Source organism: Panthera uncia, chromosome F1 (genome assembly GCF_023721935.1).
Source record: "Panthera uncia isolate 11264 chromosome F1, Puncia_PCG_1.0, whole genome shotgun sequence".
Lineage (NCBI taxonomy): Eukaryota > Metazoa > Chordata > Mammalia > Carnivora > Felidae > Panthera > Panthera uncia.
The window spans coordinates 41,248,810-41,261,885 of record NC_064813.1 but is presented as its reverse complement, the minus strand read 5'-3'; the positions used below and the strand labels follow the sequence as shown (position 1 = coordinate 41,261,885).

The window sequence follows — 13,076 nt, the reverse complement described above, 5'->3', positions numbered from 1 at the left end:
CCCCCTGACACGGCACCCTCTGCATTCTACCTAGCCTACCACGCTCGTCCTCAACCTAGCCGCCCGGCACCAAGGGGCGGACAGTTCAGGTGGAGAGAGAAGCCGTATACACCGATCGCTAACCACATGGCCGGTGGCATCAGGGGCTGCAGGGGTAGCACGCCAGAGAACTTTGTTCCGGCTGGGATGGCTGGAGCAGGCTTCTTGGGGGGGGCGGGGGGCCAGCAAGAGGGGGGCTGGTGGCTGCAGGCAGACGGAGGGGGAGAAGTGGGTGTGTGAGAGCCAAGAAGTGGGGAAGGAGACGGGCCCGTGATGGCCGAGCCTGGCAGTTGCAGGCTCCGTGCCGTAGGCAATATGGCACCATCCAGGGCTTGTGAGCAAGGGAGAGGTGTTATTCACTCGGCTTGGGGAAGGGGCATCTGGAAGCCTGTGGCCCTCTGCTTAACGGGGACTCTGAAGCCAGCAAGGCAGGTGGCAGGCTGGCCAGTTCAAGTCGTCCACGGCGCATTTCCTGTCTTCCTTGTCCGGAAAGCAGGGAGTCGGAGGCACTGCCACACGTCACAACCCCCCAGGCCCTGCCCTCCTCACTCCTGCGGCTCTGTTCCCCTTTAATTTGTGCTGCTGGCGTGCTCCCCCCTCCCCAAGTGGCAACTTCCTTGAAGTTGGGGCCTGACTTTTTCAGTCCTTTGTGTTCCCCCTCCCCCACCCTAGAGTGTCTAGTGGAGAGCAAGGTGGGAGCACAGTCAGTGGTGCTGACCCATGACCTGTGGCCTATGACGGGAATTCACCTGCCTCCTCTCACACATGGAACAGGGAGGGTAGACCGGATGGGCTCGGCCTCAAAGCTGTCCCCACTCCTGGGGCAACTGCGGGCAACCTCCCCGCCCTGTCCATTGACCTTTCAACAAGGCGCCCGTGATCGTGGTCAACTGATTCCATCTCTGCCTCTGTCCCACCACCTCAGCGGCCCCCTACCGGCCCAGGCTCCAACTCCTTGTCACCCTCAGTCAGCGTGACAACACACCTCAGCCCAAGCGCTCAAGCACGTCTGCATTCTACAAAATAAATTCCAAACGCCAGGCTCGGCCCCAACTGCTCCTGCCAGCCTGTCCCATCCCCCTGTCACACGCTCCCCTCCACTCCAACCCCCCAGCAGCTGCAGCTGCCGACCTCAGGCTCCAGGCCTCAGGTCCCGGCTTCACTTCCCCCCAGTCCACCTCCAGGGACCCAATCGGGCACCTCCTCTACAGAAAGCCTTCCCAGACTCCCTGCTTACCGATATCCTTTCTCCCTCCCCAGACTGTAAAAACTCCTTGAGCTCCAACTCCATTCTTATCACCCCCATAGCCACCTGTCAACGACAGGGCATCGGACGTGTGGCTGGTGCCCAGTCTGTGTTCGCTGGATTTCAGTGGCGGGAAATAGTGTTCAAGGGATTAATACCCCGGTCCAGGAAACGCACCAGAGCTGGGGACGCTAGATGGGCTACATCCGCTTATATCTGGAAAGCGCTTCATCATTTTCAAGTGCAATTTTTTTTTCGATTCGCCCAGCGAGGTTCAGGAAGAAGGGATTCAGCTTCCACTGGCCCAGAAAGGCCACATTGCAAAGTAACGCACGAGAGTGGTCCTGAGCTCCTTCCCTGACCTCAAGACAGTCTCAGCTAATGGCTCAACCCCCGCCTTCACTCACCTGGTTTGCAGGGGATGGGCTGTATGGGCAAGGCCAGCTGGGAATCGGGGGTGACAGGTAGAGGTTGGTGACTTGGGGGGAAGGCCGGGATCATGACGTAAGGCATGTTGACCTGCTGAGGGCAAAGAAACCCTGTGTGAGTCCCTGGGGGCCCAAACAGCTCAGCCCAGAACACAGAGAATGAACCCAGACGCGAGAGGTACAGCGACCGGTGCAGGGCGAGTCTTCAAAAGGTTCCATTTGACCCCACATCACCTCCTTCCACCTGCCCTCCACCCCAGATAGGGAAGAAGATACTCTGGCCCCTCCCTTAAAGCAGGAGAAGACAACTGGGGTTCCAGGCTCGAGCAGAAATGAGCCCCCTCCTTAGGGCCATGTCTAACTCTGCTTAATCCCCCCCACTTCCCCCCGCCATCACTCCCTGTCCCTGGCAGTCATCTCCAGGCTGTTGTCACCCCCTCAACCTCTGACCCTCCCTCCCTTTTTACCTGGATCTGTTGCTGGAGGAGGTTGATCTTATGTTGCTGCTGAATCAGCTGCTGCTGCTGCTTGGCGATCTGGTGGCAGGAAAGAGCAGCGGGCATGGACATTAGGGACATCAGCCCTGTCCCGGAGCCAGCCACACCCGGCCTTCCATGACGTCCACACCAGGACAAACCGCACACTGGGCGGGGCAGGCAGCAGGACAGTCTACCTTAGGAGCAGGTTCTCTTCCCCCAGAGCCCAAGGGTGGAGGTTGGGCAGGAAGTAGCCAGCCGCTCAGACTCAGGGCCCCACGGGCCCCTTCCACTCCCTGGCCCCCACCGAGGCTTATGAACCGCCGGAAGCGGGACTACTACGGCCCTGGCCGCTGGCCCCTCTGCGACCTGCCCCTAGCATGTTCCCCTCTAGGCCTTGACAGACCCCCTCCCCTAGCAAGAAAGACGCTAAGCCGGGCGCACCTGCTCCTGCTGCTGCCGGGCCAGCTCCATCTGCTGCTGCTGCTTCTCGAACAGCATGGCAGCCATGTTCTTCTGCTCTGAATGGGCCGTCAGGAGCTGGTCCCTCAGGGTAGACAGCTGGTGGATCATGACCAGGAGCTGGAGCTCTTTCTCTGCCAGGCTCTCCTGGGTCCCTGCGCCACAGTGAAACGGCCACCAGTGAGAATGTCCGTCTGTCCATCTGTCCACCTATGCACCCATCTGACACTTATTGGGCAATTGCTATTTCCCAGGCCCCTGTTAGGGGCTGAGCGACAGAGGATGGAGACTGATCCTTGCCCCAGAGGGGCGGGTGGCTTGCTGTCTGACAAGCAGCTACCCTAGAAGTTCCCCACCATCCACCGCTGCTTCCAGCCCCTGGAAACGCTGGTGGGGGCGGCAGGGTGAGGTGGGGGGGCAGGTAGGGGGGGGGGATCTCTGTCCCGGATCACTTCTTGGATGTCCTCAAGTGCCCAAGGGCACAGCGTCGGCGTGGAGAACTAGCCCACAGGAGGGGCCCAGTGGGACATGCTCAGGCCTTGGAGCAAGACAGATCTGGGTTCAAATTCTCTTTTTTTTTTTTTTTTTTTTAAATGTTTATTTTCGAGAGAGACAGAGACAGAATGCGAGTGGGTTAGGGGCAGAGAGAGAGGAGACACAGAATCCAAAGCAGGCTCCAGGCTCCGTGCTGTCAGCACAGAGCCTGACACGGAGCTTGAACCCACGAACCGTGAGATCATGACCTGAGCCGAAGTCGGACGCTCAACCAACCGAGCCACCCAGGCGCCCCCAAATTCTTATTTCAATCTATCCTGTCTGGGAGTTGTTGGACAAATAACCAACTTCTCTGCACTTCGTTGTTGCTGTTGTTGTTTTTTCAATCTATAAATGAGCACAAGAATGGCCACTTCCCAGGGGTGCTATCAGGGTTAAGAAGATAATGAACAGAAAGCAGAGTCCAGAATCTGGCAGGTGGCCGTCCACCGCGAGTGCCAGTGCTCCCCTGCCCTCCACCTCAGCTCGTGTCGGGCACAGCTGTGCCGGGCTGCAGACCATTCGCCTCGGAATCACTCAGGGAGCCTTTGAAAAATACACATGCCCAGGCCTGCAGCCCCTGGGGTTCTCACTCAGCAGGTGGGGTGGAGCCTGGGCACTGATTTGGTCCGAAAGGCTCTCCCCTGTCGGGGGAGAGCGACCACACCGGAAAAACAGCCACGCTCACAAGCCAAACAGGCGCCCTTGAATTCATACAGCGAAGTCCCGGTGGCCTAGAATCAATTTTCGGCAGTAAAAGGGAACATCCAGCTCATTCCGTATAGTTAGACCTGGGAATTGGCAGGGACATGCCTGAGGTCACAAGGGTCCCCGGTAAGAGCCCAGATCCACACTCACAGAATGGGATTCCCACCAGGCCTCTCTTGCACGGGAATGAGCCAGACCAAACGCTCAGTCCCCAGGTGAGGGAAGGTGCTGGACCCCGGGGCCGGGCAGGAGCCCGAGGGGCACAGGGCAGGTATGAGGGGACCAAGAGCTTCCAAAACCACCCTACAGGCCCAGACCGCACGGCCAGGCTGGGAGAAGGGAAAGGGGGTCGGACCTCCTGCCCCGCCTGCCCACCCGGGCCTTCACCTTTCACATCTTTGGTTTCCACAGAGCTCCTTCCCAGAAACCTCTCCTTCCAGTCACTGGACAGCAGCTTCTCGATGGCTGGCACGACTAGAAGACACCAGGGGGTGAGGAGTAGTACTCCTAACACCTCCCGCCCCAGGCCCGCCTCCAGCCAGGGCAGGCCTCTTACCTTCTTTTAAATTTTGGTTGAAGTCCAGCTTCTCCTGGCTTCCAGAAGCAGCCTCAGAACCTCCCGGTCTCTTGGGTTCCAGACACCCAATGCTCTCCGGGGAGCTGCAGTCCTGCGGAACACAAGGAACGTCACCGCCACCCTCACGAGAAGAGGGCAGACTGCAGGGGCATCTGAGCCCCCAGGGAGGTGATGTGCACCCTGAGAAATCCATGTGTACCCGTTCTCCCCCACCTCCCCAGGTAGGGCCCTCCCTCCCCGCCTTCCCTACCTTTGCTCGGTCTTTGCTGCATTTAGCGAAAGAACAAAAGGTTTGAAGACAAGATACCTGGATCTCGGTCCAGGCTCAGTGACTCACGAGGCGCTTGATCCCACACGAGACTCAACTTCTCTGAACCTGACTCACTTCCCTCTTCTGAAAATGGCGATTATTAATACCTCCCCTATCAGGACTGTTGCTGGGGTCAAGGAAGTTAATGCACACGAATGAGGTTCGCTGCTGCAGGGTCAAGGGCCAAGCTAGCTATTAATCACTACTCTCTTGCATTCGCCCACATCTGCAGCTGGGTGCGTTACTTCTGGGACCCCCGCCTCACCCCTCCTTCGGGCACCACCCCCTCTCCTTACCTGAGTCCTCTCCATTCCTTAAGGCCTAACTCAAGGCCCTACTCCTCCCGGAAGTCTTCCTCTATCACTACCCCTCCCCCCTCCCCAAGCCCCTCCAGGCTGGTTCCCTCCCCAGAGCCCTAAAATTCTCATTTTCATTCATTCGGTTTTTTTAATTACATATTCCCCCTTTTTACATCTCTTGCATGGAATCGGGATTTTTAAGAACTCCGAGAATCCTTATTGCCCGTGTAGCCCACAACGCCTCCATTTTGAGGATGAGGAATTGAGCGACTTCTCTCAGGCTTGGGTAATAAGGCTGATTTTCTCAAATCATATGCTGGATTACCTGTCTCCCCCACTAGTCCTCAGAGATAAGGATTGGTCACACGTGGGGGAGTAGTTAGGATCAGGTGAGCACGCACAAGATTTGAACCCATGTACCGCTCAGACAGGTGGCGTGACTGAACTTGGCAGTCCCTCCCCACCCACCTAAGCCTCCCCCACCCCCCGCCCCAGAGATAGAGGTTTCTGCTTCCTGTCTGCCCGGAGAGGGGAGGGGGTGCCCGCCCAGCCTCAAGGAGAGGTGTGTGGGCTATGGAGGCAAAGTGGGCACACTGACCCAGGAGCCCCAGGGAAAGTGCTGGGCACCTGGGCTGGAGCTTGGGAGTCAGCACCATCCTGGGGAGCCCGGGCTGGGTCTCCCGGCTGCGGTTCGGCGGCGGCGGCTGAGGCCTGGAGGGCCTCGTGGCAGAGCTCCCTCTTCCCTTCTGACTTGACGGTGCAGTTCACCATGGTGCCAACGCCATCCAGGGCCAGCTGGGCAGAGCCAGGGCTCCTCATGGACATCCTGGGGGGGGGGGGGGGGAGGAACAGCATGAAACGGGTGGTGGTGGATACAGCGACTCCATCATCGCAAAACGCAAACTTCCCTTTGGAACCCACAGTGAAAAACTAGAAAAGATGCTTCTGCCCCGCACTGTTTCTTCAACAGGAAGGTCTACGGCCAACTGGGCCCAACTTTCAGCAGTCCCTGCCTGGTGCAGTGTTGGGGCTAGTTGGTGGAACGGTCCACCGAGAGAGGGCAGAGATGGTCAACTCACGGTTTCTGAGCCCATTAAGCCAAAACTGTGTGTGTGTGTGTGTGTGTGTGTGTGTGTGTGTGTGTGTGTAATTAGGTACCAAAACTTAAAAATCATGAGACATCACATGAAATCTGAAATCCGGATTTGAACTTCTCTTGAAATTTGTCCGGGACAATCATTGGCTAGGATTAAGTAGCAGAATCGCAGGTGCTCCCCAAGGACAAGCCAATTTTCCTTAGTCCCTACCACTCCCTACTACCCCCTGAAAGGGGAACCAAGCATCAACTACCCTACATATACACACATTCTCTTTTTTCCGCATCGTAGAGGCAAGACGAGAGCAAACTGTTTTTCATATCCATGTATCCACCAAAAGTGGGAAAATAACAGGCTGAGAGATGCAGAGCTTGAAGAAAAATATTTTCCTAGATCTACCTGGAGTCCCTCATGTAGAGCTGCTCTCATCGCCGCCTATGCATTGGCAATTCTTGGTGTAAGCAGACTATGCTCCCATCACCGCCTCCCCTGCTGTCACCACTGCCTGGACACCTGGGGGATCAAAGGATCCTGGGGAGCGACTGCTGGTGGTCATTCCACCCTCAGAGCCAAAGGAGCAGATGTCTACAGTTCACTTGCTCCCTAGAGTCACTGTGACAAGACCAGTGGGGACACCCAGCAGGAGGCTCCAGGTACCCACAGGCTACTCAACTGGCGGCTAAGTGACCTTGGATAAACGACTGAACCTCTCCACACCTGTTTCCTCATCTGCGAAATGGGCATTCATGAGGACTACGAATTGTTAAAATTTGTCTCTAGGGAGCACCCCTCTGTGAAACCACCTAGTTGAAATGCAGTCCCTACAAGGGGGCCACAGGCTACGCATGGCCTGGGGGCTTGTTTGGAAGCTAGTCGTGGGTCACCCACAAATCAGAAACTCTGTGGGTGGAGCAGGAGTCTGTTTTTAACAAACCCTACAGGTGACGCTGCTACCCACTAGTTTGAGAAGCATCGTTAAATACAAATTTTAACCTAACACCTGTGCAAAATTTTTAGGAGGGGGCGTGTAAGACCAAAATCAGATCTAGTAAAACTTCTAAAACTGAGTTGCAGGTGTAATATATAATATTGTATATCCCATCAACTCCATACAACAAAACGTTTCTTGTAAGGAGTGACCCAAGAGCCCAGGGACAGGATTTTACATGAAACAGCTGAACGCACATGACAGGTGAAGATGTATTTGATTTGACGCCATCCAGACCAGAGCAGACTCTCCTGCCACTGGGTACCCTGGGGACTGGCACGGGACCCAGGACCGGGCACTGCAGGGTGAGGACGGAGGGGCGGACCCCACCCGAAGAACTCTGACCCCGGGGGGGGGGGGAAGACACGACCCCAGCCGAGCTCGCCCGAGGGCTTTCAGGGCCCGGCCCCAAGGTCCCCTCTCACCACGCAGGGGCCTGGACAGCGTCCAGGAAGCAGGCGGCTCGGCCCATCCGGGCACAGGGAGGGGCGGCGAGCCAGGCCCCGAGCGGGGGGGGGGGGGGGGGGGGGGGGGGGGGGGGGCGGGGCGGGCGGGGAGGGGGTATTATCCCGAAGCTGAGGGCAGCAATTACATAACAAACAAACCCCGGGCTCAAGCTGTGAATTAATCAAACCGCTGAAAATAAAACCTTCCTCTCAGGAACTTCAGACAAAAGAAATGAAAACAACCAGGCTGGCTGGAAAATAAAAGGCAGCCGCGCTGAAAGGGGGACAAAAGGAAACCAGACAATAGGGTGTTGGACAAAGGCAATAAAGCCAAAGGAAGTGTGACAGGCGAACAATGCGGGCCTGTGGGCTTGTGATCCCCGGCCGCTCCGCGCCACCTCGTCCCACACCCACCGCTCCGCCGGGCGTGGGCGGGCCACCGGGTGGCCTCCGCGCTCCCCACTCGGGTCCTAAGAGGTTTTCGCCTCCATTCGGTCCCAACTTCCTGGCCTTCCAGCTCCTACCTCGAAGCCTTTCTCCCACTGCAGCCCAGAGACCCCAGCGGCACAGCAGGGCGCAGGTTAGACGGGCGGCCGGAAGGCCCCCCCCCACCGCAAGAGGCTGCCCCGTGCATTCCTCCCCCGCCCCACCTCGGGCGGAAGGTGAAGCCAGAGGAGGTGATTAACAGTCCTAATTAACTCTCGGGCTGCCCTGCCCACTCCCAGAGCCACTCACCACATGCGGCCACCGAGCTTGTAACGCGGCCAGATCCCATGCGCACGGGCTGAGTGTCAACGACACCCCGCTTTCGAAGGGTTAGCGTGGAAAGCGGAATGCAACCCAGCTCATTAATAAACGGTTATTGATTATATGTTGACACTGCAATGTTTTGGATGCACGGAGTTAAAAGTACTGTTTTCACTGGCTTCTTTTTACACTTCTTAACGTGGATGCTGGAGCATTTCAAGTCAGGCAGGAGGCTCACACCATGTTTCTGGCGGACAGTGCTGCACGAGGACATCTCCCTGTGAGTGCTGATGGCCTTTTTACCCACACTTAACCCCGAGGAGTACCTCCAGTGGGGGCTGTGGAGGATCTTTATATTGGGGAGCTTGCCTCCTCCTGGGGCTCCGGATGGCTCATCCTGGCCTCTGGCGAAGCCGCGGTACGCGCAAAGAAAAGGACTCCTGGTGACCAGCCAAGCCGCTCACCAGGGCGTGGTGCCCACCAGACAGCCCTGCCAGACCCTGCTGCCCAGACAAGGGCCCTTCCATTTCCACAGGCGCCTGCCTCAACGTCGGGCACTGGCTCTCGGTTGGTCCCTCTGGACCAACGTTTGTTGACGGAGAAGCAACAGCCCAGACCTGATGGGCTCCTCCCAGGGTCTCACATTCTGGGGGAGAGGGTCCTGGGGCAGCTCCTTCCTTCCTTCCCTCCCTCCCAAGTTCCCAGAGCACAGGCCTGTTCAAAGAGCAGCCCCTTTCCCTGCCCACAGAGACGAGACTCCCCCTGCAGAGGGTCAGTGCCAGGCTCTGAACCCCAAACCATCCCGCTCTCTTTTCCCTGAGTGCAGAGCAAACGTTGCAGGTGATAAACTAAAGAGCGAAAGGAGAACCAGGTGGAGGGTACGGAGTCCACGTGCAGTCAGTCCCTGCTCTGCCACTTTGCAGCTGAGGGTCCCTGCACAGGTGCCCCCACCTCTGCAGGCTCTGTTGTAGAACAAAGGTACCTGGGGGTTAGCAGGTGGTCAATGGTACAGAGTTTGGAAAACTCAGGCCTTTGGGTTCTCCAACATGAGTTCAAATTCCTGCTGTGCCTCCAGCTGACTTGTGTGACCTTAGGCAAGTTCATTAACTCGGAGCTTGTCTCCTCATCCATATAATGGGTATAATAATCCCCAGCTCACAAGTGCTTGAGAAGATTAAATAAGGGGGTGAGTATCCATTAAGTTGTCCTATAGCCCAGGATGGGCTAGACTCAGGTGGTTAAGAGAAAAGTTACCTGGGGTCAGACGGACCTGGGTACAATCTGAAATCCAACTCTCCCCAATTAATTGCCGTGCAATCTTGAGCAAGTGACTTAACCTCTCTGAATTCATTTCCTCCTCAGTAAAATGAGAAGAAAACCCGGCATGAAGGGATGAGCCTTCCATTAACACCCCCGACTCTATAATATGTGCCTGTTTTACATTCTTATGACACCCTAAACTTGGCCTTCAGGACACTTATCACAGTTGGTAATGATACCTTTACGTGCTTATTTCAGACTGCCCAGTAGCCTGGGAACGCACCCCACCCACCCCAGGACACTGTGGAAACATACCTGGTTTTGCTCACCACTGTAGCCCCAGAGTCTAGCACAATGCCTGGAGCATAGGAGGTGCTCAACGAATATTCATACAAGGAGCGGAGTATACAGCTCAGCAAAACAGCACAAGGCAACTAGACACATAATAAGCGACAGCTACGACAAATCTTCCTCCACTTGTGACGGGGTTATGTCCCAACAAACCCATCGGAAGTTGAAAAGATCGTTAGGTCGAAAATGCATTTACCCCACCTAACCTACCGAACATCTTGGGCTTAGCCTAGCCCGCCTTAAACGTGAACACCTGCTTTCGCCTACAGTTGGGCAAAGTCATCTACACAAAGCCTACTGTAGAATAGCGTTGACGAGCTCATGTAATTTACTGAATACCGCACCAAAAGGGAAAAAACAGGCACAGAATCGTTGGAAGTGTATCTGGTGGCTACCTGGGAGCTGCCACTGGCCAGCATCACGACTCTGCCTCATAGCGTATAATCGCCAGCCTGGGAAAAGATCAACATTCAAAGTATCGTTTCTACTGAATGCGTATGGCTTTCTGACCCTCATAAAGTTGAAAACTCCTAAGCTGAGCCATCATCAGTCAAGACCATCTACGTTATCATCATCGGGTAGAAGCTGCCTACACATCACCCAGCCTCCAGCTAGCCTCAGCTGCCTCCCCCTCACATCTAAGCTCCTACAGGCTAGCGAACTAAATCCCCCCGGCACCAAAGGAAACCCCTTCCCTTTGCTCTTACCTTGGGACAGGTAAGAAACTCTTTCCACCCCTTTTGGATTTAAAGACCCTATTGGGGGACGCCTGGGTGGGTCAGTCGATTGAGCGTCCGACTCTTGATTTTGGCTCAGGTCATGATCCCAGAGTTGTGGGATTGGGCCCTGCATCGGATTCCTCGCCGAGTGTCGAACCTGCTTGAGATTCTCTCCCTCTCTCTCCCTCGCTCGCACTCTCGGAAATAAAAAACAAATAAATAAAGACCCTATTGGGAGTCTTAAATCTCTTCTTTTCCAGACTTAAAACCCCTTCGATTTGTCTACCCCTTCTTCAAAAAGCACGCGCCATGTTTCCATTACACACGTGGTTTCTCAGGAGGCTTGAAGGTCAGCAGCTACACCTGCCCCTCTCCCCAGAGGTCTAAAAGCCAAAGGACCCTCGGCTCCCGCGAGCTGTGAGTTGCTGGGCTCCCCCAGGTCCCGGTCAGAGGTCACAAGTCCACAGTACGTACACTCCCGGCGGCCTCCCACCCAGGAAGTGCTCCTGTGAAGCCGGTCTCCACCCCCTCTTGCCCAGCCTTACTCGTATTTTATACATGGAGAAACCGAGGTCCAGCTCACGTGGCTTGTTTCGGCAGTACCGCTTCTGGGCTAGAGGCAGAGTGTAGGGACACGGAACCAGCTGGGATACAGATCAGCACCCCTGCTCTCCCCACCCTTCCCTTCTAGGGCATCCACTCCCCAGGCCTCCTGCAGCCTTCCTCCTGGGCCTTCTCTCACCTGAGTATCTGTAAGAGGTCAAAGCCTCTGGGGGAGAGGGCTCAGGCCATCCTCACCCCTGATGGGCCAGAGCCTTGAGTCTGTGAGCCGGCGGCAGAGAGGCCCCAGGCCAGAGCCCAGCGCCCGGCACGAGGCACAGAGAGACGCCTGCACTCCAGAGGGCCAGCCGCTCAGAACAAGGCTCTTATAGGACAAAGCTGACTGCAGGTGCCGGTCCTCTCTCTTTTCTCCTCCCCACAACCAACCCTCTCCTGGGCCCTCCGACCCCCACCCACGGGCGCACGCGCACGAGCCCCTTTCTACCCAAAACAAATCACCAGCCGCTTCCTCTCCCGGATCAGCCAACGACCGGCCCAGCTGGATTGGAATCAAAGGAGTCTGCACCCTCAGCCCCTTCCTCCCTCTACAACGACAGCCCCCTCCCCGCAAAAAATATCTAGATGCAGATAAAGATAGAGATCCAGTCATCGGAGCATGACGGGTGACTCAGACCCAGGGGTACAGGAAGACGGCCTGAGCAGACAGGCAGACCCCCCAAGGAGGGCCATGACTACACTTCCCCACCGGGCACACGCCAAGCCTGCAGGCCCCCCACTCCAAGCTCACTGAGCCCACTCCAAGGGGCGCCGCCAGGGAGAGATCCACTCGGCAGGGGTGGGGCAGGGCCTGAGTCCCAGGGGAATGTCACTTCCTCTCAAAGCCCCAGAGAGCTGAGAGCCTCAGGCAGCCCTAAACAATAGCCCGAGGCGTGGGTGCCCAGAACGGTGCCCCGGTGCCACATCCTGCCATTCTTCTCCCAGGCCGCACCCTGCCACCCTTCCTGGCTACGCCCGATCCTATCTCTGATGTTTACTCAGAGCTGGGAGCTGGGCTGGCTACAAGGGTGGGGAAAAGCTTTCCTGAGAGGGCCCCCTCGCCCTCTCCAGCCTCTGCGGGCCCCAGGGGTACCGGGTCCAGGGCGTGCGCCGCTCTCTGGTCTAGCACAGCTCAGGAGAGGGTCACAGACAATACCCCCAGTCCCTGGGCTGTTCTGGGCAGGCCAAAGCGGTATTCACCTGACAGAGCAGCCGATACCAACCGATGGAAACTTCTGAGTTCCCGAGCTCCTATCCTCCAGCCGATGAGAGCCGGCAGGCTCCCCCAGAAGCCCAGATCCAGCCTGAGTTTCATGACTGCCAGTTTGAGTTGAACCCGGGGCACAGAGGACTGAAGGAGCCAGGGAGAGACCATAGCGGTGATGGTCCCATCCATGGCTCCATCTGGTTGTCCCAGGTCTCTGAGGCATCTGAGTCTTTTTCCAGCCCGGGATAAGAGTCCAGGAAAAGACGGGAGGGGGCAGGGGGGCAGCTTGGAAGTTCTGGTGAGGTTCCAGTGGGATGCATGCCTGGGTAAAACTGAGAAGTAAACAGTGTTTCCTGGAGTCCCTTCTCTGGGGGCCCTCCTGCCTTTGTGACTGGATCTGTCTCCAGCCCACCGAAAGTGCTAGGGGGCCCCTGCAGTCCTGCTCTTGTCTCCCGGTGACCAGGTCTAGGCCTATGTCCCAGACAGGGGAATGTGTCTGGTCTTCTGCACCAGCCATGCCCAGCCCAGGGCTGGCACACCGCAGAAATGGTGCAGCCGGGGCCGACTGGCTTGGCAAAGGCCTCC

The 13,076-nt window shown here is 56.9% G+C and overlaps 2 protein-coding genes across 3 annotated transcripts in view; one reads left to right on the top strand and one right to left on the bottom strand.

Moving 5' to 3' along the window:
* Positions 1-13,076, top strand: part of ETNK2 (ethanolamine kinase 2) — a 407,034-nt gene that overhangs the window by 26,977 nt on the left and 366,981 nt on the right. The window lies entirely within an intron of this gene.
* SOX13 (SRY-box transcription factor 13) overlaps positions 1-13,076 on the bottom strand; it is a 46,005-nt gene that overhangs the window by 6,082 nt on the left and 26,847 nt on the right. The window contains exons 2-7 of one of the 2 annotated variants that reach the window (XM_049634430.1): positions 5,707-5,905; positions 4,450-4,561; positions 4,281-4,367; positions 2,634-2,806; positions 2,181-2,249; positions 1,693-1,807 (exon numbers count right to left, since the gene is read on the bottom strand). In XM_049634430.1, the coding sequence (XP_049490387.1) occupies positions 1,693-1,807; positions 2,181-2,249; positions 2,634-2,806; positions 4,281-4,367; positions 4,450-4,561; positions 5,707-5,904 (754 nt within the window). In that variant the 5' untranslated portion in view covers position 5,905. The remainder of the gene's footprint in view (positions 1-1,692; positions 1,808-2,180; positions 2,250-2,633; positions 2,807-4,280; positions 4,368-4,449; positions 4,562-5,706; positions 5,906-13,076) is intronic. The other variant, XM_049634431.1, reaches the window with a different exon arrangement.